Raw genomic sequence first — 25197 nt, 5'->3', positions numbered from 1 at the left:
CAGCACACGGCAGGTGGCCCTGGGAGGGAACTGAAAGAAGTCTGGGATGGTGAGAGGGAAAGGGAGAGGCAGACCAGGTGTGTAAGGATGCTGTAGAGGGAAGAGGGGTCCCAAACATGCAGGGCTGGGCCAGCTTTCTGAGGGTCTGAACTTCAATCCAAGGGCAAGAAGACACTGTTGAAGGGTTTAGGGAGGTGGGGTGATAATCGGATGTGTGTTTCTAAAAGATCTCTCTGCCTCTAGTATGATTAATTGGAGGGAAACAGGATTGGAGAAAAAAGACCAGAGAAGAGGGTGCTGCACTCATTCAGGCAAGTAAAGAGTAGCTGGGACTAGGTCATTAACAAAGTAGTGAAGGAAACAGTAAGAATAAATATATTTAGGGCAACTGAAGAGACTTGGTGGTTGACTGGGTATCAGGTGAAAGAGGAGTCAAATGGGCTTCTAGTCTGAGCAACTGGTGAAGAGTGTCGGTGTTTTTTAATGAACTTGGGAAGCACTGAAGAAGTGGATTTGAGAATAAATATATTTTGAATGTTCTAGGCTGGATGTGCCTGTCAAATTTCCAGTGGACAAGTCCAACATGCCCCTGACTCCACTTCAGGAGAAAGGTCTGAGCTGGAGGTCAAAGTCACCAGCATATTACAACAGAAACTGAGCAGTAGTAAGGGCAGATGAGATTAGCCAGGGATATGTGCTGTGGTGAAAAGAAAAAGGGATCTAAGTTAGAGCCACAAGGAACAGTTAATGGGCAGGAGGAGGAAAAGGAACAAGGAAAGAAAACTGAAGAATAACCCAAGAAGTACATGGAAAAGTGGAATTCAAATAAAGATGAACATAACGGAAGAGGGCATTTGAAAAGGAAGTATTTCTAACATTAAACAAATAGAAATAAACTCAGTCAAGTGATTAGAAATTGTTCTTGGAGAGAGATGAGGATGAAAAAATGGAATGAGTAAGTATAGATATTGAGTTCAAAAAGCTTGGTTATAATATAAGTTCCAGCAGCAGAGTAGGAAATGGAAGGAGGTGTGACATCAAGGATACTTTTTGGTGGTTGTATTGTTTTTAAGCAATGTGAGAGACTTGGGAATGTTTAATTGCTGATGGGAAGGAGCCAGTGTAAGAATGTGAAGACACAGTAGAGAAGGAAGTCACGGAAATCCTGCAGACGAGACCCAAAGCACAGATGGAGACAAGGCTCCAGATGGCCAGAGCCCATCCTTCCATTTTAACAAGAGGACAGTGCAGGGGGCAGACCACCAGCCCCATTGCCATTGATGTAGTTCCTCTCTGATGGCATCAGCAGATAATAAGAACTAACATTTACTGAGCACTTACTAGATAACATATCTAACAAGCATTATTATATATGTGTGCATATGTATGTATATATATAGTATGTGTGTGTATAATATCTATCTTTGTGTATATATACATACACATATTTCTAATTTAATCATCACAATAACTCTGTGGGGAAGGTACTATCATTATTATTTAATCATCACAATAACTCTGTGGGGAAGGTACTATTATTCTCATTTTATATCTGAGAATATGAGGTAATTTGCCCAAGATCACACAGTTATAAATGGTGGAGCCAGGATATAGTACAGGATTCTAGGATTTTATTGTATATTTTATAAACCCAAAAGTTTCCCATATGGATAACATACTCATTAACAGGACACCTTAGCCAGACAAGAGTTGACCTCTAATGATTCCGGTGGATGGAAAGAGGCAACTAGGCATCCCCCTCCTATAAATTCTCATGTTTAGATAAACATGGAGACAATTCCCAAGAAAGAGACATGAATCTTGATCACTGAGGTTTATATGTTACAAATGTCTAAGACACCACGGTGTTCTTCCATACAGGACCAGCTTGCTTGGTGGGACGATGGTGAGCTCACCATGAAGGAAGGTGTCAGGCATACACAGTAACATACTCAAGGTCAGAGAGAAGGGCTGGTTCCCGATACATAGTGGTGGTTGATTCTCAATTTTGTCCTCACCCAGCTCCTACAGCAGTATGGTATAAAGAGGCTATGCCTGTGAACTTAAAGAGACATGTCCCTAAATACTATAGGTTAAATAAGGCAACACAGGAAGAACATTTTCCTTGTAGTAGGAGACGCACTGCAATTTTACCAGGATCAAGGCATGGCAGATTTCCCAGCTTAGGCACACCCAAGCCACAGCAGCAAAGAAGCTGGAAGCGCCCCTCGGTAGAAATGTTAAGATCTGGAGCTTGTAGTCCTCAGCTCAGCAAACTGAAGTGAACATTACAAGGTAACTACTACAGCACTGTGGGAATCAGCTACCAGAACCCTCAACCTCGTTCCATCTGGACATACACAGAAGTAATGCTCTCTGAGTCTCTTAACAATAGCAACAAGATCTCTAATCCAGAAACCCACCAATGTTTCAACTTAAGCAATATCAGAAACAATGGATTTTCATTTCAGCTAGAACAAAGAAAATTGCCAAAGATACCACGTCCCACACTCTCTGACACTATCAGGTCATGGGTTGTGGAATCTCAGTTTATCGCCTCCCTTTGCACTGTTCGTTTCCTACTTCTCCTTCAGTCATATTGCAAAAACCAGCACAATACTGAGCAATGTATGTCAGAGACAGTGAGCATAATTACCCCATTCCTGACATTAATGGAAATGATGCTAATGTTTCACTATTAAGCATGATTTTCTCTGTAGGTTTCTGGTAGATAATCTTCATCAAGTTATCAAGTTTCTTTCAGATGCTATGCAGGAAAAGAAAAAGGTGTAAAAATTGATAATCTAAGCTCCCACCTTAAGAAACTTGAAAAAGAGAGGCAAATTAAACTCAAAATAAGTAGATGAAAGGAAGTAATCAAGATAAAGCAGAAATCAGTGAAATACAAAACAAACAGTAGAGACAATCAACAAAACCCAAGATTAGTTTTTTGAAAACTTAAATAAAATTGATAAACACATAGAAAGTCTGACTACAAATAAAGGAGAGAAAACACAAATCACCAACACCAGGAATTAAAGGGGGACATGATGCCAGATCCTCCAGATGTGCTAAGGATAACGTCAATATAGGAAGACCAACTCACATCAATAAGTTTGAAAACGCAGATCAGGGGTGGATGACCTTTTCCTGTAAAGGTCCAGACAGTAAATGTTTCGGGCTTTGAGGGGTACATGGTCTCTAGTGCAATGACACCACTTAGCTAGTGAAGCGTGAAAACTACCAAACACATAGGCACCGGGCCAGATTTGGCCAGATGGCTGTAACTTGCCAAACTGGACTTGGAAAAAATGGGTAAATACCTTGAAAAACAGAAATTCCAAAAACTGACACAAGAATAAAAGAAACTAAAAAAGCTACACAACAGCATGTACATAAAAGAAATCAATTTATAATTTATAAAGAAAGAAAACCCCAAGCCCAGATAGATTACCAGTGATTTCTATAATTAACTCTTTCACAAAATACATGAAAATACAATACTTTCCAATTCCTTTTAAGGTGCATAATCCTCATCCCCAAACTGGCAAAGATATTACAATAAAAGAAAACTACAGATAAATGTCCCTTATGAATATAACTGCAGAATTTCTGGACAAAATATTAGCAAATAGAATCCAGCAAAAAATATATACATCTATAAATGGTAATACATCATAAATGCAAAGTTGCCTTAGCATTCAAAAATTCACCTTAGTAATAGAATAAAAGAGAAAAACCACAAGAGTATCTCAGCAGACTTGAAAAAGTTCAACTCCTCTTCAAAATAAGAATTCTCAGGATGTAGTAATAGAAGGTATTCCCTCTATTTGAGAAAGGTCATCTACAAAAATCTAGAACTACTATCATACTTAATGATAAAGCATTGTTCTTCCCTAAGACTGGGATTACTTCTATTTAACATTATATTGAAGGTCGTAGCCAATTCAATGACTCAAAAAAAGGAAATAAATGGCAAAAGAATGGAAGGTCAGAAGTTAAACTGTCATTATTTACAGATGGTATATTCATGTACATAATAAGCCTGTGAAACTATATTTTAAAAAAACCTATTACAACTAGCAAGCAAATGTGGCGAAGTCTCAAGACACAGGTAAATATTAAAACATCAATATATTTCTGTATACCAGCCACAAACATTAGAAAATTAATTAGCATATGTTTACAGCATCAAAACATATCAATTATCTAAAAATAAATCTAGCAAGAAATGTATAAGACGTCTGCATTGAAAACTACAGAAAACACTGTTGAGAGAAATTAAAGAAACCATTGGAACAGGGTTCTATTTACGAGGTACCTATCTTTAAATTTAAACTTTCTTACCATTTCTATTATTTCTGTGGTTACTGGTCTATTCAAGTTTTCCACCTCATTTTGAATTAATCTTAGAAACAGTGTTCATAGAAAATTATCCATTTACTTTAGATTTTCAAATTAAATATTAGTATAAAATCATATGTAGTGTTGTACAGTCTTCTAAAAAAATCTCTTTCTCATACAAGAGATTTTTCTTTTCCCTATCGCTTTGTTGTTTCTGCTGTCTCCTCTGAACTGCAAATCTTTGTCAGTGTTTGATCTGCTCAAAGGACCAACGCTTGAGTTAATGGATCAGACTGGACTCATGGCCTATATGGGTAACAAATCTCTTTTTCTGTTACCTCCACTTATTGTGGGGATCTTGAGTTACTTCAGGATCTCTTCTGCTTTTTTCTCTAGAACAGGAATTGGTAGACTACAGGTAATGAGCCAAATATGGCCCACCACCTGTTTTTATAAATCAAGTTTGATTGGCACTCAGCATGCCCATTCATTTAAAAACTGCCTATGGCTTCTTTCCTACTCCAACAGCAGAGAGGAGTGGTTGTGAAAGAGATTACAAAGCCCATAAAAACTACAATATTTACTATTCCATCCTGCACAGAAAACGTTGTCCAACCCAAGATCTACAGTCAAGACAGAGTCATGGCAGAAGTCCTCAAAAAATGTCTCACTTTGTTTATGAAGTATTTCTCAGGCCTTTATCCTGGGGACAAACACTCACATTGATAATCTCTTGGGATGTACAGGAGGCAGGACTGGTTCCAACTGCCCACCTCTTACACATTCATTACGTATCACTGACCATGGACTGTGAGCACCACATGTTTTTTACCTTTATTGAATCTCAGTTTGTAATTTCTCTGGAATTTCATTGGGATAAAATAGGCTTATCATAGCAATAGCTTCTTTTTAATATGTTTGGACTGTGATTTTCTCTGCTCTTAGTCATCTATCAGTTTGATTCCAACTGTTATCAACTTCTAGGCATTCCTCAAATTATCTGGTCCAGTATTTCCAGGTACAGTATGACTTTTTTCATATACCTTGTCTTTCAATATAATTTTTGATGCGTTAAAGTAACCAGGTTGGGCCCAAGATGGAGTCGCTCACATTACCCACATCAGCAAACCAAAACTTAACTGTTTCATGTTGAGCTCTCCCAGAAAGAGCAGGCTTAGGTCAACCAAGCAGTGTTTGCCTGCTCAGCACACGTTACCTGACCTGGCTCCAAGGCTTCCCTTTGCTCCTTACAAGGAAAGTAACCCTGCTTTAATTAATCAGCAAATGCCCCTTCGTTGTTCCTGCTTACTTTGGTCTACAAAAATCTTTCATCTTCTACAGCTCTTTGGAGCTCCTTTCCATCTGCAGACTGAATACTGACTGATTGATGAATCACTGAATAAAAGCCTACTAGGTCAGTAAATTGTCTGTGGAAAAATCTTCTCTTAACAGATGAGAGAGGCGGTAGAGAATATGTGCTCTACTCATCATCTTGTTGCTTCCTGCCATTAAGAAGCATGAGCCTATCAGATTTCAAATTTCTATAAAGACAAAAACAAACAAAAAACTCATTTCCAATATACACTGTGTAACTGCAGCCTTCACAGGTTTCCCTATTTGAGTCAAAGGGTCAGAGCGAGATAAGAACACTATCAACACGGTATGCAATTGTTTTTGAAAAATTTCTTAACGATTAAAAATGAGGCCAAAAACTGAACCTAAGTAGGAAAATGAGAGTTTCTTTCTTATACATATAATATTTCTGAATATTTGTGGCCAGAAAGGATAAATAGTTAAATAAGAAAACTTCAAATTGTTTATTGTTAGTCTTATTAAAAGTACCCTAGGCAATGTCCCAGCACACTTGTAATTAATATTTTGAATCCAAAGTGCTTCCATCTCTTTTTCGCTGATTTGCACACAGCTCAATGATAAAGGAAGAATGGAAAAACTTTCTTACCAGATCCCAAGCCTAACCAAATACTTGTGCCAAGGAACTCTCAAATTTGACAAATTATATTTTATTTGTTTTACTTTCAAAGACTCTGGCAGGCAGGGATATATATTCAAAATGCAGTATTTTTGCCTTTAATCCCAACACTATCTAACATGCAATTACAATATGTCTGGGGGAAATAAAGTTTAAAATAATTATCTTCGTTTACCTCACTACAATTTGGAACTGAGAACTAAGGAAAGAAATTACTTGTTCAGGTAGATTGTCAGTTAAGGCCAACTCTGATTTCAGTTTTGAAATTAAGCTATTTTAAAGGACTGAAGTTCACCTTAAAAACTGCTCACAGTATTAGCAAGAGTAGTTTTAATTAAAAACAAACTCCAGCAGACGGTTACCTCTATTTTTAAAGAGCGGAAACTAATGGGGTTTCAATTTAGATGCACACACTTCTGATGAACCAAACTGCAGCTTTAACAATATTCAAATGTTAGTTGCTCTGGTGGGCATATTAGTATCAGTGGCAACATTGAAATGCTGTATTGAAGGCATCTGTTGGCTGGTCTGTCAAACATTTCAATTTATGCTGGAAGTGTTTCATAATTAAGCCCGTAAATGCTGTCTTCATAAACCACCCTCTTTGTCTACTTCTCATCTAACATGAAAAAGAAGCATTATTATAACTCGAACAAAATGGAAAACTTTATTTTAAAGGAGAAAAAAGCTAAATTTTCTTAATTAGCTGAATAAGCTAAAGCTACTGGAATATAAATGACTTTAGCTCTAAGAACAAAAAGGATCAACCCTTACATTTAGGTCTTTAATCCATTTTGATTTTATTTTTGTGTATGGTGTTAGGGAGTGTCCTAATTTCATTCTTTCACATGTAGCTGTCCAGTTTTCCCAGCAGCACTAATAGAAGAGGCTGCCTTTTCTCCATTGTATATTCTTGCCTCCTTTTAAGGTGACCATATGTGCGTGGGTTTATCTCTGGGCTTTCTAACCTGTTCCATAAGAACCTAGGGGCAGGACAGGAATAAAGATGCAGACGTAGAAAATGGACTTGAGGACACAGGGAGGGAGAAGGGTAAGCTGGGACAAAGTGAGAGAGTGGCATGGACATATATGCACTACCAAATGTAAAACAGATAGCTAGGGGGAAGCAGCCACATAGCACAGGGAGATCAGCTCCGTGCTTTGGGACCACCTAGAGGGGTGGGATAGGGAGGGTGGGAGGGAGAGGCAAGAGGGAGGAGACATGGGGATATATGTATACGTATAGCTGATTCACTTTGTTATAAAGCAGAAACTAACACGCCACTGTAAAGCAATTATACTCCAATAAAGATGTTAAAAAAAGAATCAACCCAATGTTGATGACAGGGGAGGCAACAGACAGTTCTCATGCACTGATACTGGGAAGGTAAACTTGGCATGATGTTTCAAAGGCTTAAGAAGGTATAGTCTCTGACCTAGCAATTCTACATCTGGAAGTTTATCCTGAAGAAATAAAGAAAAATGTGTGCAACATGGATGTAAACACAAAGCTGTTTACTACAGTATTATTATTGAGAGCCAAAAAATAAAAACAACCTAAATAGCAGTGATAATAACAGGCAGTCTTATAACATATTGGGTTAAACTGAATGGACAATTCGTTTATTAACACAGAGGATATTTGAGTAAAACGAAACACATCCACATGCAAAGGACATAGCCAAACATGAGAGAGGGGGAAACACAGAGGGGGAAGGAAGAAAGGGAAAGGGTTGGGGGAGAGTGGGTGATACTCCCTAATGCCAAGGATGTGCATCCAAGCTAGAGGAGTAGAATGCGGTTAACAGGCTAATGCCACGGCAGCCGAAAGGAGAATTTGAGTAGAGACCCAAACATCGGAGACTGAAGTTTAAATTGCCCACGTGGCAACACATTTGTGCTCTCTGCCTCTTATACTCCCTGAGCAAGGCAGGGAGTTAGAATTGAGATGCTGACATAAAACCAAGATCCTCAGAGTATTACACAGTCCAATAAAAGGTTCTAGAAAAACTCTACCCACCAGCTCAGAGAAGCAAGAAGAAAGCTTGAAACATCTTGGGGCTTTGGATAGGAAAAAAGTCCTCTAAAAGAAATCAAAATCTCAGGTCTAAGCTATGTGAAGCTATGACATCCAAATTGACCCTGCCACTATGATCGGTAAATCCCAGACTGAGTAATTAACCACAAAATTAATCCAGAACTCACAAAACCTGTAGAAACCTGGAGGCAACAAGGAGAAAAACATGTAGGGACATCTGCTCAGTGTAGAACACACAGAATTCCTCCAGAAAAAAAAAAGCCAACCTAAAGATAACCTTTAAAAATAAACATACAAAAAATTAGTTCAAATTTAAAAAATCAGCCTCAAAGGAACAGAACAACCTAAATAAGACTATTAATGAGATAGAAGAATAAAAACCATAATGAAGACATGTCATTATAAAACTGATTTTTAAAGAACCAAAAAGAACTTTAGGAAATTGAGATATAATAACTGAAATTAAACGTATGAAATGGGTATGTATTAATAAAAGTGTTTAGGGGTAAAGATGACTGACATCTGCAACTTCCTTTGAAAGCGTAATTGGAGAGTCTTACATAGGAGGAAAAAAATATGTACAGTATCTAGGTGTGAGTGGTATACTAGATCCTTGGGAGATAATGGACAAGGATGGATGTTTTTTATTTGTTTTATTTATTTTTTAGTGAAGTATGGCTGATGTACAATGTTGTGTTAATTTCTGCTGTACAGCAAAGTGACTCAAACATATATATATATATATACATTCTTTTTTATATTCTTTTCCATTATGGTTTATTTCAAGATATTAAATATAGTTCCCTGTGCTATATAGTATGACCTTGTTGTTTAAGGATGGATGTTTTTTAAACCCATGTAGGAAACAAGAAGGACAACACCAAACTATAAAATGGAAAGCTAAACAAATGATTGCTAAAATCTTCCTAGCATCATATCTTGAACACAGAAGACACTCCATAAAACAAGAATGAATGAATGAATGAATGAATGAAGCTTACCTCTTCAAGTCCCTTTAAATCTCAAAATCATAAATCTTATACAATACCTGTTTTTTATGGAAATCCTTTAGGGCCGTTTCGTAGCCTTCCTCTAGCCTACTGAAGGCTATTCCTACATCTGTAGTCCACCAGATTTGTGAGCTAGTTAGTGCGACTTGAGCCGGGAAATCAAAAATCCACAATTCCCTGGGTTTGTCCTCATAGGCTGCAATGGCTTCTGTGATAGAACGTCGCACTGTCTCTTGCATGGTCTGTTCCAGCTGCAGAAGCCACGTTTCCACCTTTTGAAGCAAATGGAAATGTTGTAACACAGGCTTAACTATGGAAAAGGGATTATTCCATCCTCTCATGGGCTTGAAGGCTACACAGAGAGGGAGGCCTCAGGTGGATTTATTTTAAACCCCTGTACTAGAAGGGTAACTCAAACGAGCCAGTGAACTACTGATTAATGAAGTCTTTCCTACATGAATCTGGCTTCTACCGGGATACTGCTCATCTTATTTCACCTACAAGCTGGCTGATAAAATTCCACATCCTAAACAGACAATGTGTTATCCATTATTCATTTTTCAGATTTGAAGACCTGATGGTTCTAGACTAAGATCCCCTCTGATAACACACAGTGTTTTGAGAAACCAAGCATCACAGCCAATATGCTACAGTAAAATTCTAGAGATTTGGAAATAATAGGAAATCGATTTTTTAAACTGAAGTACAGTTGATTTACAATGTTGTGTTAGTTTTAGGTATACAGCAAAGGGATTCAGTTATACATATATTCTTTTTCAGAATTTTTTCCATTATGGGTTATTACAAGATATTGAATATAGTTCCCTGTGCTATACAGTAGGTCTTTGTTGTTTATCTGTTTTACATGTAGCAGTGTGTATCTGTTACTCCCAAACTCCTAATTTATCCCTAAGCCCCCTTTCCCCTTTGGTAACCATAAATTTGCTTTCTATGTCTGTGAGTCTAGGAAACTCATTTTTTAATGTATCTTTTGATAATTTTTAAATCTACTAAAGATTCTACCCTCAAATCTACATAGTTCCTAGTGTTAAGCCAAAGTGTTTTCAGCAAGTATCTTAATTATATTCCCTACTGTCTCTCCTCCTCACACTTGTCATAAATTAGACAGCAGGAAAGTATGAGAGATAGGACAACTGCCGACTTGTGAAAATCTTTTAAAAAAAATTCTTCTGAAGTTTATTTTGCTCCCACAAATATATTTCAGCCAGTTTTCCATCCTATTCAAATATGCTTTGTTATATTTATCCATATACCTGTTTCTTTGGGATGATATTATATAACAAAAAGGATACCTATACCATTTGCAAATAATTGATCATATCAATAAAAAAATAACTATAATAAATAAATTCCAAGGACTATATGAGATCCTGAAGATTATACAACTGATTTCTTTTCCCGCCTCTGTGAAGATGACACAGCATCCATTCCTACAACCTCTTTCTCTGGAGAACTTGGAAGGAGCGGTACGTGGTCAGTGACCTGACAGCCTTCCCTATTGGAAGAAAAAGGGAAGAACCATCCCCAACATCCTAAAAGACTTTTCTCCTGGCTTCCTAGCTGGGCTTTGTTCGGTGGCCTGAGAGAGGGTGACCTAATCACTACTGTAATCACTCCGCACAACTCAATGTCACCAAGCAGCAAGCTCCTTTAGTAAATCAGGTATCACCTGATCATATCCCAGATACCCTGGGATCCATGTGCTCAGTATGGCCACCTGTTCTCGAGAACTCTCCAGTCCATCTGGGAAGACCAAACACACATACAAGGTGACACATCAACCCGTGTTCGGAGACTATGCCTGCAACGGCAACTCAGCTCAATATAATTTGAGAACTAAGCCCTGATGAGGTGCTTGCTTGATCTCCCACTTCGTGGTCTTTCATCAGCTTCTGTCCGACCCTCTATAACAAGAATTATCACTTCCCATTATCAATAATTATGTGAATATTTATCTATTCAATAAGCTTAAGAGGTCCCCCAGGACAGGTGCCATGTCTTATTCTTTTCTGGATCTCCAAAAGCCAAACCCAGCAGCTGGTACATAGTAGGTATTCAATAAACACCTGTCGAATAAAACACAAAGAGCCGAAACTGGGAGGAACCAATCATCAAAGTGTGAGGGGAAGACGGGGGGAAGACCTAAAGTAAAAGCATCTTTTTATAAAACAGGCAATTAGAGGGTAAATGTGCTACATGCCCAAAAGTCTCTAGCGTAAGTTGCTTATATAAAATAAGTTAGAGCACTGTGAAAACTTTCAGTACCAAGGGTTCCTGCTAGTGACAGCCACATCTATGGTTGGACTGTCCTCTGGGCAGTAGGCCAGTCAGCTAGCAGTCTGCTGGGGGGAGGCAGACAGCAACACACTTTTGTCAAGATAGTTTATGGTGACTTTTTCTAATCATTGTAATAATATCCTAAAGAGCCCCAGAGATCACAAATATACTTTAATCAAAGTATTCCACCATCTGCTTCCCTTGCATTTGGCAGGATTTTTCTGGTACAATATTAAAAAGCAACAGAGAGGAATAAAGAAAACCCTCGTAAAAAAAAAAAAAAAAAAAAGGTTGCCATCACATTTCTGCAAGGGACCCTTTAAGGAACCCCCTGCCTCAACCTAAACTGTTCTGTAATAGAGGCTACCGTCTCAGTTACCCTGTGGATTAACTCAAGCTATATAAGCATCGCAGTAAAAAGATGCAATTCCTCTAAATCGTCTGAAAACACCGGGAGCTGCTTCCTAAATCGTTAAGAGCCATTCTTACAGATAACTGTTAAGAATATGTTTGAGGTGTTTGGCTGTGAGAGAAGAGAGTATGTTAGCTGTCTGTGCACACGGTAATTAGTGTACCTGACATTAGCTTAGCAGATTCAGTCAACTTTATTTACGAGCAGCCATTTACAACACCCATGTCAGAATCCTGAACCACAGCCTCTTTAAAACATGCTTCACTGCAAGGTGCTGCTTCACCTTAACCCTTCCCTGTACTCTGAGCGGGGGTGAAAACAATATGCTCTGTAGGAGACTCAGTCACTGGGTGGCATTTGCTACTAATTCTGGGGTTTACTCGTTCAGTCTGTGACAGTCCCTCCCGCTGGCTCAACTGTGAGCAAGTCTGAGCTCCTGCAGGGTGCTGAAGCCTGATGAGCAGAATAGGAAGCATGGCAGAGGAGCCCTCTGTCACACCGGACACAGGTAAACGGGAATCTCTGAGCACAAAACTAACTGGAGCCTCATTGGACATGAGTTGATTTTTTCTTGTTCAACTTTTAAAAATTAGCCCCCCAATACTTCTCTGGCATAGAGAACCTCATAGGCAAATCTTACATGGCCTATGCATTCACACTCAGCTGGGAATGGGACGTATTCCTTTTCTTTGCTGTACATTCCAACGGCCCTGTGCGCGGAAACATCCTGATCGCCTTCAAACTGCAGATCTACAATGCTGTCAAAGAGTTTGGAAAGGTGGTGTGTAACCTAAGACAAGATAATAAGAAGAGATAAGAGCATTTCTTACTGGATATATATTCTGGTAATCTACAGATGTGGCTACATGAATTCACAAAACTGTCTTTATATCGTTACAGAGATGCCTCAAAATGTTTTTCTTCCAAATAAAAATCACTTCTTCAATTCCAGAGTTTGAAATGACCCAGATGGAGAAGTGGCCAGGCACTCTGATCACATCATCAGGTGTTGGGAGGTGAATACTTACCCTGCTAGGTTATCTATTTTCTCCATAAAGGCTTGAGACTTACCAACTTCTCTATCTGTACCATATTCCTGTAGCAATCATCCTGCTGGGAATTTTGTGGTCAGGATATTACAATTCAGACATGGTATTTTACTTACATCATAAAAGACCTTATATTGTTTTTTTAAAAAAAAGCTGTGTTAAAATATTTGAAACGAAAATGTAAATTAGATACAGTCTTATTCTTGGGTCAGGTGCTATGTTATTGTGCACTTGCTTTGCTATTTACATGAGCCCCAGAGCATATTTGTTACATCAGAAAGGTGAATGGGATTCCCCCGTTTTCATTGACAAAGAAATTGAAGGTAAACTATTAGGTGACTTCATCAAGTTGACACTGCTAAGAATAAGTGGCAGTTAGATCTTAAACCTCCAAGTCCAAGCCACATCTACAAAGTTCAAACTCTTTGAGCTTCTAAGAGTTCAAACTCTTCAAACTCTTCGAACATAATCTTTTACATCCTAAGTTGTGCGATCTCCAAAAGAACCCCCAGTAAATAGCATACTGAACCCTGTGAAGGTTCTGGACTCCTTGAAAAATAAAACCAAGTTAAAAAGACAAAGAGCAGCACTTGCTCTGCTAGAGGCCAGTTGAGATGAAAGCCCAACTGGCCTCCAAACAGAACACAAGAATCAATAAGATTTATCCATCTGGTCATATCAGCACAGACCGGGACCGGCCTCTCCACCCAGCAGGACTGGCAAGGAGGAAAGGAGAGGAAGACGCGTGTTCTGCAGGCTATCAGTCAGGCCAGCCGCTCAACCTCCCCCTGGGGTGGACTGAATAAAGGGCAGAGTGAACCACAGGAAGTATCAGGAATAGGAACAAGCGCTCCCTCCTTACACTTGGCAAAATTACTGTAAAACCTGAGAAGTGGGAAAAAGTTTGGTGATTCCTCAAAAAGTTAACTATAAACTTGTCATAGGACCCAGAAACTCCACTCCTAGATATATACCTCAAATTATTGAAAACATGTACTCAAATACTTGTACAAAAGTTCAGAGGAGTATTATTCACAGCAGCCAGAAGGTGGAACCAAGCCAAATGTCCACTGATGGATGAATGGACACATTGTGCATTGTGGCATGTCCATACAATGGAATATTGTTCAACCATCAAAAGGAAGGAAGTACTGGTACACTCTACAACATGGATGAACCCAGAAAACATCATGCTACGTGAAAGAAGCCAGTCACAAAAGATAATATAGTGTATGATTCCTCATATATGAAATGACCAGAATAGGTAAATCCACAGAAACAGAAAGCAGACTGATGGCTAGTAGGAGACAGGGGGACGAGAGAATGCACGACGACTTCTTAATGGGTACGAGGGGTGATGAAAATATTTTGGAACTAGATAGAAGTGATCAATGCACAACACTGTGAACAGACAAAATGCCAATGAATCATACACTTTAAAATGGCTAATTTTATGTTACCTGAATTTCACCTCAATAAAAAAAATAATAATAAAAGGTGCTGATAACCAGAAGACAGTGTCAAGATACAGAACATTTCCCAGCACATACCATTAAAGTCATCTCTGTAATGAGTTTTTCTTGAAATACAGTTTAACTGGACTTGATAACTCTCCCAATAGCAACTTCTATGAACAACAGCAACCTGCATAAATTTCCCATATGAAAAGACCAATACCAATATTGGTAAGGAACTCCTTAAGGGTGATTTGATCTTTGAAGCTTTTAGCCTTAACATTTTTGCTGTAGTCACAGTTTTAGTACTGAAGAAAATCACAACAAGGAATCTTCCGAGTTTAAAATAGATGAGTTTTTGAAACTCTCACTTTCAGTGTAGACAGTCTGGCAGCTGATCACTGCTTAGGTTATCACAGTCTCCCAAATCCCTGTACATAACCCACAGGACATTACACACAGAAAGTATCTCCAATCCTCTAACAACTCACTGTCACAGCTGAAGTGGCCAGAATGTACACAGATGTTTAACGGCTTCTACTGTGTAATGGGCCTAGTCAGGTACAAATAATAGTCAGGTACAAAGCTGCATGATAAATGAGACCTCAACCATCAGACACCCTCACACATCACTGCTTTGGTGAGGAAAGCATTTCAAAAGAACTCCTAGTCCTCTAGTCACTCAGTGGGTGACCAGGAAACGCAAAGCCCACAGCTTGATGTTTTCCCATGACTTATACCTGGCGTGTTGGAAGTTGGATATTTTCCTATTCTGCCTTCCATTTAGAGGTTCTGAGAGAACAGGACCATTTTTTTAAACTAACATGGACGCTGTTGACCTCAGATTTGTTCCATTTCTAATGATATCCCTTTGTACCTGTTAACACAAAATTAAAATTCCTTTTTCCTAGTTTGGTTTTTGGAAAGAGTTAATTTACAGTTTAAAAAATACATAAAAACTAATTCCTCAGAGGCCCCCTCTTTGTACCACACTAAAGAAACAGAATGGATTTGAATACTTCAAATCATGAAATTCAATAATTTCATTGTAGGTTGAGTAGGTATCTAAAAGGTTAGCAACAAACATTGAAATGCTGTTCCACTGGTTTACAGCAAATCAGGTGTATCCACCCACTGGTGCGTAGACAGACAGGCAGCCCCTGCTTTGTACAATAGTGAGAGATCGTAAAATCCACCATGCAACCTCCACAATCAATGGGCAAACTTACGATTGTGCTTTGGCCATTAAAAATTTTCGTTAAGAAAAATGGAGCTGGAGGAATCAGGCTCCCTGACTTCAGACTATACTACAAGGCTACAGTAATCAAGACAGTATGGTACTGGCACAAAAACAGAAATACAGATCAATGGAACAGGATAGAAAGCCCAGAGATAAACCCACACACATATGGTCACCCTATCTTTGATAAAGGAGGGAAGGATATACAGTGGAGAAAAGACAGCCTCTTCAATAACCGGTGATGGGAAAACTGGACAGCTACATGTAAAAGTATGAAATTAGAACACTCCCTAACACCATACACAAAAATAAACTCAAAATGGATTAAAGAGCTACATGTAAGGCCAGACACTATCAAACTCTTAGAGGAAAACATAGGCAGAACACTCTATGACATAAATCACAGCAAGATCCTTTTTGACCCATCTCCTAGAGAAATGGAAATAAAAACAAAAATAAACAAATGGGACCTAATGAAACTTAAAAGCTTTTGCACAGCAAAGGATACCATAAACAAGACCAAAAGACAACCCTCAGAATGGGAGAAAATATTTGCAAATGAAGCAACTGTCAAAGGATTAATATCCAAAATTTATAAGCAGCTCATGCAGCTCAATATCAAAAAAACAAACAACCCAATCCAAAAATGGGCAGAAGAACTAAATAGACATTTCTCCAAAGAAGATATACAGATTGCTAACAAACACATGAAAGAATGCGCAACATCATTAATCATTAGAGAAATGCAAATCAAAACTACAATGAGATATCATCTCACACCAGTCAGATTGGCCATCATCAAAAACTCTAGAAACAATAAATGCTGGAGAGGGTGTGGAGAAAAGGGAACCCTCTTGCACTGCTGGTGGGAATGTAAATTGGTACAACCAATATGGAGAACAGTATGGCAGTACCTTAAAAAACTAAAAATAGAACTACCATATGATCCAGCAATCCCATTCCTGGGCATATACCTGGAGAAAACCATAATTCGAAAAATACATGCACCCCATTGTTCATTGCAGCTCTATTTACAACAGCCAAGACATGGAAGCAACCTAAATGTCCATCGACAGAGGAATGGATAAAGAATATGTAGTACAGATGTACAATGGAATAGTACTCAGCCATATAAAAAGAACCAAAATAATGTCATTTGCAGCAACACAGATGGACCTAGAGATTATCATACTAACTGAAGTAAATCAGAGAAAGACAGATATCATATGATATCACTCATATGTGGAATCTAAAGTTTTTCTTTTTAAAAAAGTTTTATTGAAGTATAGTTGATTTACAATGTTGTGTTACTTTCTGCTGTACAGCACTGTGAATCAGTTATACATATACATATGTCCACTCTTTTTTAGACACCTTTTCCATGTAGGTCATTACAGAGTATTCAGTAGAGTTCCCTGTACTACACAGTAGATCCTTAGTAGTTATCTATTTTATATATAGTAGTATGTATATGTCAATCCCAATCTCACAATTTATCCCTCCTCCCCTTTCCTCCCCGGTAACCATAAAATTGTTTTCTACATCTATAAGTGCAATTTAATTTTTTAAAAATGATACAAACGAACTTATTTACAAAACAGAAACAGACTCACAGTTATTGAAATCATACCTATGATTACCAAAGGAGAAACATGGTGGGGGAGGAATAAATCAGGAGCTTGGGAGTAACATACAGACACTACTATATATAAAATAGGTAACCAACAAGGACCCACTGTATAGCATAGGGGAACTCTACTCAATATTCTGTAATAATCTATATGGGAAAAAACCTGAAAAAGAATGAATATATGTATAACTGCATCACTTTGCTGTACAGCTGAAACTAACACATTATAAATCAACTATACTCTAATTTTTTTAATGGATATTACCTTTACATAAGGGGAGTCAAACAATATGTATTCTTGTGTCTACCTTCTATCATTCAACAACATGTTAGTGAGGTTTATTCATGTTATTATGTATAGCACTAGTTTTCTTCTTCATTGCTATGTGGTACTCTATTATGTGAATACTACACGATGTATTTATGCATTCAACTGTTCAGGGACATTTGGATTATTTCCAGTTTGGGGGTGTTATGGATAATGTAGCTATGAAAATTCTTGTCACCTATTTTGGTTCACCTATGTATACATTTCTGCTGAGTATACACTAAGAAGAGGAACTGCTGGATAATAATGTATTATTATATTCAAATTTAGAAGATATTGTCAATCAGGTTTCCTCAGTGGTTGTACCAATCTACAATCACACTGGCTAGATATGAACATTCCCATTGCTCCACAACCTTACCATTATTTAGTACTGCAAGTCTTTTTAATCTTAGGCTTTTGGTAGGTTTGATATTGATAGCTCATCATGGGAATATATGTCTTGTTCTAATGAAAAATCATGTCAGAGTTTGACAAAATATCTGTACAAATTGAAAAAAGAGGGGGAAATGAACACATTACTAGGCAGAATATTTCAGCCTAGTGAAGATTCAGAAACACACCAACTCATGATATTTTCACCAGTTTTCTCACACTCATGAAAGTCAAAACAATGCATAGCTAATATGAAGGTATCTTCAGGAAGAAGAAAAACAAAATAAAAAGAAAGAAAATAAAGAAAACTAGCTCTATGGATTAGTACTTGATATTTATCATTTTGGGGTTTTTTTTTGAATTTCAGGTAAAATCTTTTATATTACATCAGTAGCACATAAAGTCCTTGCTATTAATGATTGTACATTCTGTACTTAGACATGTCTATGTGAATATATAATGTGCATCAACTAGTTTTTGCAGTGTAACAAACCACCTCAAAATTTAGTGGCTTAAAAAAGCAACAATTTCAGAATTCACAATTCTGTGTCGGGGCTTTGGGGTTCTTTCAGTTGGTCCCAACTGGGCACCCTCACACCTCTGCAGTCTGCTGGTGATCGATGGCTTCTCCCATGTGTGTGATGTTTATCCAGCTGGTGGCTTGGGTATGGGCATGTGCTTCTCCTCATCCAGCAGGCTAGCGTTGGCTTATTCATGAGGAGGTGGCCATAGATTCCAAAGAGCAGCAAGAGGGCAAGCCGCAGTGTACAAATGCTTTTCAAGCCTCTTGCTAATGATACACTGGCCAAAACAAGTCACACGGGAAGCCAAATGGAGAAATAAGCTCTACCCCTTGATGCAAATTGCAGCTTCACTTTGAAATGGCATGGATGAAGGGAGAGGAAGAATTTGTGGCCATTTTTATATTCTATGTTAGCATTTTTCTTAGTTCTTTACATGTTTGCTTTACTGCTTGCTCAGAAATCAAAGATATAGTACCCAGTGCTTTCCCCATTTGGTATATAAGGAAACTGAGGTTCAGAAAGGTAAAGCAGTAACATTGTCAATAATCAACAGAGCCAGGATTTAAACTCATGTCTACATGATTTCAAGGTCTCTGGTCTTTCCTACTATTCTACCTTCCGATGGATGGTTAATGTGCCTATTATGTCTAGCTCCATACGGTTACCACTTTGATGATCATTTTTTTGTGTGTAGATCCAGATTTCCATCTGGTATTATCTTCCCTCTGCCTGAAGCATTTCTTTTAACATTTCTTTTATTATCACTGTGCTGGTGATGAAATATTTCAGCTTTTGAATGCCTGAAAACTTCCTTATTTTGCCTTCATTCTATAAAAGTATTTTCACTGGGTAAAGAATTCTAGGTTGTTTTTTTTTTTTCAGTACTTTAAAGTTGTTGGCTCCTCTGTCCTCTCAATTCTACTGTGAAGCCTTTCATCATCCTTGTGTTTGCTTCCTTGCATATAACGTCATTTTATGGTTGATTTCTAGACTTCTTTGTCATTGGTTTTGGCCAATTTGAGCAAACTGGCATAGTTTTCTTCATGTTTCTTGTTTTGGGGTTCACTGAGCTTCTTGAATCTATGGATTTCTACTTTTCATCAATTTGGAAATCTTTTGGCTGCTCTTCTTCAAATATTTTGTGTGCCTCTCTTCCTGGCCCCCACTGGGATATTACAATTACACATATGAAACTTTGTTATTTTTTCCCTATCTCTACTTAACATTTTGAACATAGAGAATACAGCTAAAACAACTTTTAATGTCCTTGTCTGTTAATTTCAACATCTGTGTCAGTTTTTTTGATTCATTGTCTCCTCAGGATGGGTCAAATACTCCTGCCTCTTCACATACCCAGTAATCTTTAATAAGACATCAATCACTGTGACCTTTACCCCACTTGGTACTGAATATTATGTTTACTGTATTCCTATCTTCCTGAGCTTTGTTCTGGGGTACAGTTAAATCACTTGGAAATAGTTTTATGCTTTGGTATCATGCTTTTAAGATTTGTCTGGCAGAACCAGAGTAGGATCTAATCTAGGGCTAATTATTCCCAGGGCTGATGACCATAGGAGGCCCCTCCATGGGTCTCGGTTTCTCTCTCTACAGCTCTCCCCTCTGTGGCACTCTATTCTGCAAACTCTCACTGATTTGGTCTCCTTAGACTCTGAGCTCTGACCCCTCAACTCAGAAAGTCTACCAGACTCTGCCTGATTGCCCCACCCTGCGCGGTGCCTGGACATTCTGTCAAGGAAGCAAACTGGAACCGTCACATAGCTCATTTCTTTTGTTCCTATTCCATCATGAATCACTATTGCTTTTTATTTTTTTTTTTCGCGGTACGCAGGCCTCTCACTGTTGTGGCCTCTCCTGTTGCAGAGCACAGGCTCCAGACGCGCAGGCTCAGCGGCCATGGCTCATGGGCCCAGCCGCTCTGCGGCATGTGAGATCTTCCTGGATCGGGGCATGAACCCGTGTCCCCTGCATCGGCAGGTGGACTCTCAACCACTGTGCTACCAGGGAAGCCCCACTATTGCTTTTTGATTCTCTGGATAATATCTTTCTTGGTGGAGCCTGACTCCAGTTTTTATTTTTCATTTTGTTTTTCTCCTTCTTTCCTGCTCCATGATACTGATGAAAGCTCTGGTCACCTTTACAGACTCTTGGCCACATCTTACTGTCAAATGTCACAGGGGGAACAGCAGTAGCGTATGTCTGGCAAATCTCTCCGTGGTTTCCTTCTGCTCAGATCTCAGCCCCTGAAATCTTGACTCTGCAGTCAAATGCTCTACCCCTGAGCTATACACCCCTGAAATTGTGACTCTGATGCTCTTTAAGCACACTTCCATGCATTTAAACAGATCTACTTAACTATTTTATCCAGCTTTTCTAGTTGGTCCCAGAAGGAATAGTACTCTGTTACAAGCTAATGAGTTATAGCCAGAAGCCCTGCCCATTGAATTTAAGATGGAGCTGAACAAGCCTTAACAAGTGACATCAAACAAAGGTCAGGAGTTTCAGATTCCACAGCAAGGCCTAAAACTCCTTGGCAGCAGGACCCCAAATTTGTAAGACTGATTTAGAAACATTAAAGTGGTATTTTCATCCTACATTGTATTAACTCTGATTTTATTGTGTAACTTATAAATTGGCTGTAGAGGGAATTCCAGTAAAGGAGCTCCAACACAATTCTAAGCAGTGGCAACATATTGGCAAAATGAAAAAAAAACCTTACATATATTGTTATACAACTTATGGTCAACCATATATTAACCATTTTGCAAGGATAATCTCTACTGGATATATAATTTATGACATTTATTTAAAAGTTAGATTATCTATTTTCTTGTCACACAGCTAAATGCCTAAGTCATTTGGATATAACGTTGCCTTTACACAAAGGCATCCATTTGAAATATGACATATTCCTATGTTATACCAAGTGGAGCTGTTCTCACTGGCAATTTCTATAATAAAGTACACTTAGATGAGCAGCTTCTATTCCTTGCTGCTCAGCTGAACATAAGTAGAGACCATGGCAAGGTGTTCAAAACCATGACCATCTTCTGTATCTGTTTTCTTTTCCTGCCTCTTCCCTATTTCATCTTCAGCACCCACCTAAACTCAAGGGCAACTCCCTCCCTCCAATGTAGGTACCTATGAGCCCTCCAACCTTCTACTCGCTATAAAAAAGTAGGGATTTTTGGGCTTCCCTGGTGGCGCAGTGGTTGAGAGTCCACCTGCAGATGCAGGGGACACAGGTTCGTGCCCTGGTTCGGGAAGATCCCACATGCCGTGGAGCGGCTGGGCCTGTGAGCCATGGCCGCCGAGCCTTTGCGTCCAGAGCCTCCGCTCTGCAACGGGAGAGGCCACAGCAGTGAGAGGCCCGCGTACCGCAAAAAAAAAAAAAAAAAAAAAAAAGTAGGGATTTTTGACTGATTTTATTTCAACTAAAAGTCATTCGCTCTTGCATGCAGCCAACTAACCACTTGCATCTTGAGCCTTTTTCCTCTTGATTGTCTAAGAGCTACTGGTTTATTTATTTATTTTTGGTTGCGCTGTGCAGCTTGCAGGATTCCCCCTCGAACCTGTGCCCACTGCTGTGGAAGCATGGAGTCCTAACCACTGGACTGCCAGGGAATCCCCCCTCTTCATTGTCTAAGGAGGACTAACCCATGTCAAGAAGGCTGTGACACACTATGAGTGAGTGTTGAACTGCATCATCCTGATTCCTGGGGTTCAGATGGTGAGGCACCTTCACTCTACCATGGAGAAAACCAAATGGAAGCACTATCCAGCAACATACTGAGCCCATGGGGATGCGGGGTCTTAGATATTTTCCCCCTTGAAGATCCAGAAGTTCTTTTTATTAAGCCCATTTCTCACAAGCACCTGTCCAAGTGCCAATATTGACATTCTATTAAGGGTATCAGTTGAGTGCCATCTGTCTCATACTGCAATTTGGGGGATTTCTCAAAAGACAAGTTGGCAGATTTCTTCTTATGTAGATTTGGTCCGGTGCCACTGAAGGATATTTTTGATGCAAACATTAAACATTTCTGAGCATATATATTCCTGATCTTGTCATTTTTGAAAATGCATTGTGGCCTCAACTGCCACAGCAGTGGCTTTCTAGTAGCCACATTGAAACCAGTGAAAAGAAACAGGTGAAATTAATTCTGATGTATTTTCTTTGACCTAATGTATCCAAAGTATTGTCACTTCAATATGTAATTAATAGAAAAATCACTAATGAGATATTTTACCTTCTTATCTTTAAGTCTTTGAAACCAGGTACATATTTTACATTTACAGCTTACCTCAATTTGGATTTTTCATCAGAAATACTTGATCTGTCTTTACATTTCACAAAATACACAGTTGTGAAAGTAGAGTCACACTCCACTTGTTTCAAACTTGTTTTCCAATAACTGAATCAAAGATCAGTTTTTCTAACATGTTGTAGTTAAAAATTCAGCCCCTCAGTTGACACATTTCAAGTGCCCAATAGCCACACATGCAGCCCATGGCTACCCCTCATCACACAACACAAACGCAGCTGATCACATGGAAAGTGTGTCATTCTTTAGTATACCTCTATCATGGGGAAGCTTTCACTCATCAACACACAGGAGATGAAGGAAGAGAAAATGTACCAGCTCTTCTAGGATAAAAAGATCTTTCAAGTCATAAGGAACCAGTGGATAAAAACACCAAGTTGTCAGCTATTTCAAGGCACCGTATCACAACCTGGAAGGGCACAATGGGGCCAACTGAGGTTACTCGGGATGACTTTAACCACTACATTCGTTTCACTGAAAAATACAAAAGGATGTTTTTTCTAAGGTGGCGGAGAAAGCACAGAATGTTAATATTGAATCATGTGCAACTTCATAACTACTGCACCACGACCATTAATCCTGCAACTACACCTCTAAGTTTGCATTTCCATAAGCAACCAAAAGAGATTTTCACCATGGAAGTTATACAGCACAGCCACATCCTCAGTCCTTTAGGTAATCTATGCCACTGGGAGGTCAGGGTGAACTCTAGGAGGAGAAAAGTCTTTAAAACTTGACCTTAACCAAACTTACCAAGAGCTGAAAACCACTGAAGGCATTCTAGCCACACTGATTTCATCACTCTGACATTCCAACTCAAGTGTCTTAAATTGGGCATTTCTGCGTATAGAACGCAGGATGTAGTAATATCAGACTTCCCTGGCTGATGTACTCAGGCTGATCAAATTCCACAATCAACTGCAGAAACCCTCACTTGGAATAACACTCTTAAATTGAGTGTGGCGGGTGGAGGAGGGGGGCCTGAGGAATTCAAGTCATTCACAAGATGTCAGCATGACTCATCTGCCCACAAAGGGTCATCTTTTCTGGGACAATTGCATTGTTATCCCACAAGCTGCAGTTGCCATGTTATCTCTGTCACAGTACAGGGCACACATTCAGGATGTTAGCAGAAAAGGCAGAGACGGAAAAGCTGTGTCTGGTGGCCTGAAATGGATTCTGATGATGAAAGAAAGAGTGTAGCAAGGCTAGGCCCTTTGGCATAACTGCTAAAAAGCATTAACTATTCCACAGCAGTGACCAAGAGCTGAGGTCACACCTTGACTTTGCAGAACCACTGCAGGGAAAGAAGCTGACTGGCTCTTGATGACTCAACTCATCCTTAGCTCCTTTTCAATCCTTCACCCCAACAAGTTGCTCCCAGGTGGTATTTGCACCTCAGAGGCAGCTAAACACTTTCGTTAATAACAAGCCTTTCTTAAAAGGGTGATAGCATTTGACGTGAAATCGAATTGTTCAGCGTTTAATTCGTGTAACAAAAGGATCTCAATGAAATCACATTGTGAGCACAACTCAAAATAATGTATCTCAAATTTCAAAATGTTTCAAAAATCAAATCATTTCAAAGCTGGCAGGTCAGGAGAACTGTGTACCGCTTTTACCCTGGAGCTGCATAGCCAGACCCCTGCAGCTGGTAAGCAGAAATATCCCACCTCCTCCCGCTGATATGACATAGACAGCACTGCTGTTAGTATTCATCAGCATGGCTGTGAGCCATTTTGGAGATTCTCTATGCGGTGACTTCGATATTCAGCTACATTAAAATTTAAAATCTTTTTAATGTCTTACATTACCTAGCTATTCATTAAAGAGTGTTACCAGTACTACTACTGAGAAATGTACCTGAGATTCACGGGTTTAGAACTTACGATTAAAACACTACGAATTAGGTAGACAGGAAGACTTCCACGATAAGTCACACTGATATTAACAATAACACTCTGAAATATTGAAGTGATGCTGTGAAAATAAAAAGAATGATTTTAAAGGTACACCTTTTAAGTTTATATATATAAAAGCAAAACCTCATCCTGTAATTTAGGAAGGATAATGAAAAAAAAAATGTTGGCATCAGGGATGCATATGTCTCTGAGCCAACAGGTTGTCTAAGGCCTGAAGCACTTTTTGACGATTTGAAAGGA

At 38.9% G+C, this 25197-nt stretch overlaps 1 protein-coding gene across 1 annotated transcript in view; it reads right to left on the bottom strand.

The window, feature by feature from the left end:
* The window catches only part of DNAH11 (dynein axonemal heavy chain 11), a 312578-nt gene that overhangs the window by 196341 nt on the left and 91040 nt on the right, over window positions 1–25197 (bottom strand). Inside the window, 2 exon segments of the mRNA XM_067042643.1 lie at window positions 9421–9654; window positions 12733–12882. Of these exon segments, the coding sequence (XP_066898744.1) occupies window positions 9421–9654; window positions 12733–12882 (384 nt within the window).

The sequence above is a fragment of the Kogia breviceps genome, chromosome 9, assembly GCF_026419965.1.
Source record: "Kogia breviceps isolate mKogBre1 chromosome 9, mKogBre1 haplotype 1, whole genome shotgun sequence".
Classification (NCBI taxonomy): domain Eukaryota; kingdom Metazoa; phylum Chordata; class Mammalia; order Artiodactyla; family Physeteridae; genus Kogia; species Kogia breviceps.
The sequence above is the reverse complement of the archived record's forward strand: the minus strand, read 5'-3'. Positions and strand labels throughout refer to the sequence as shown.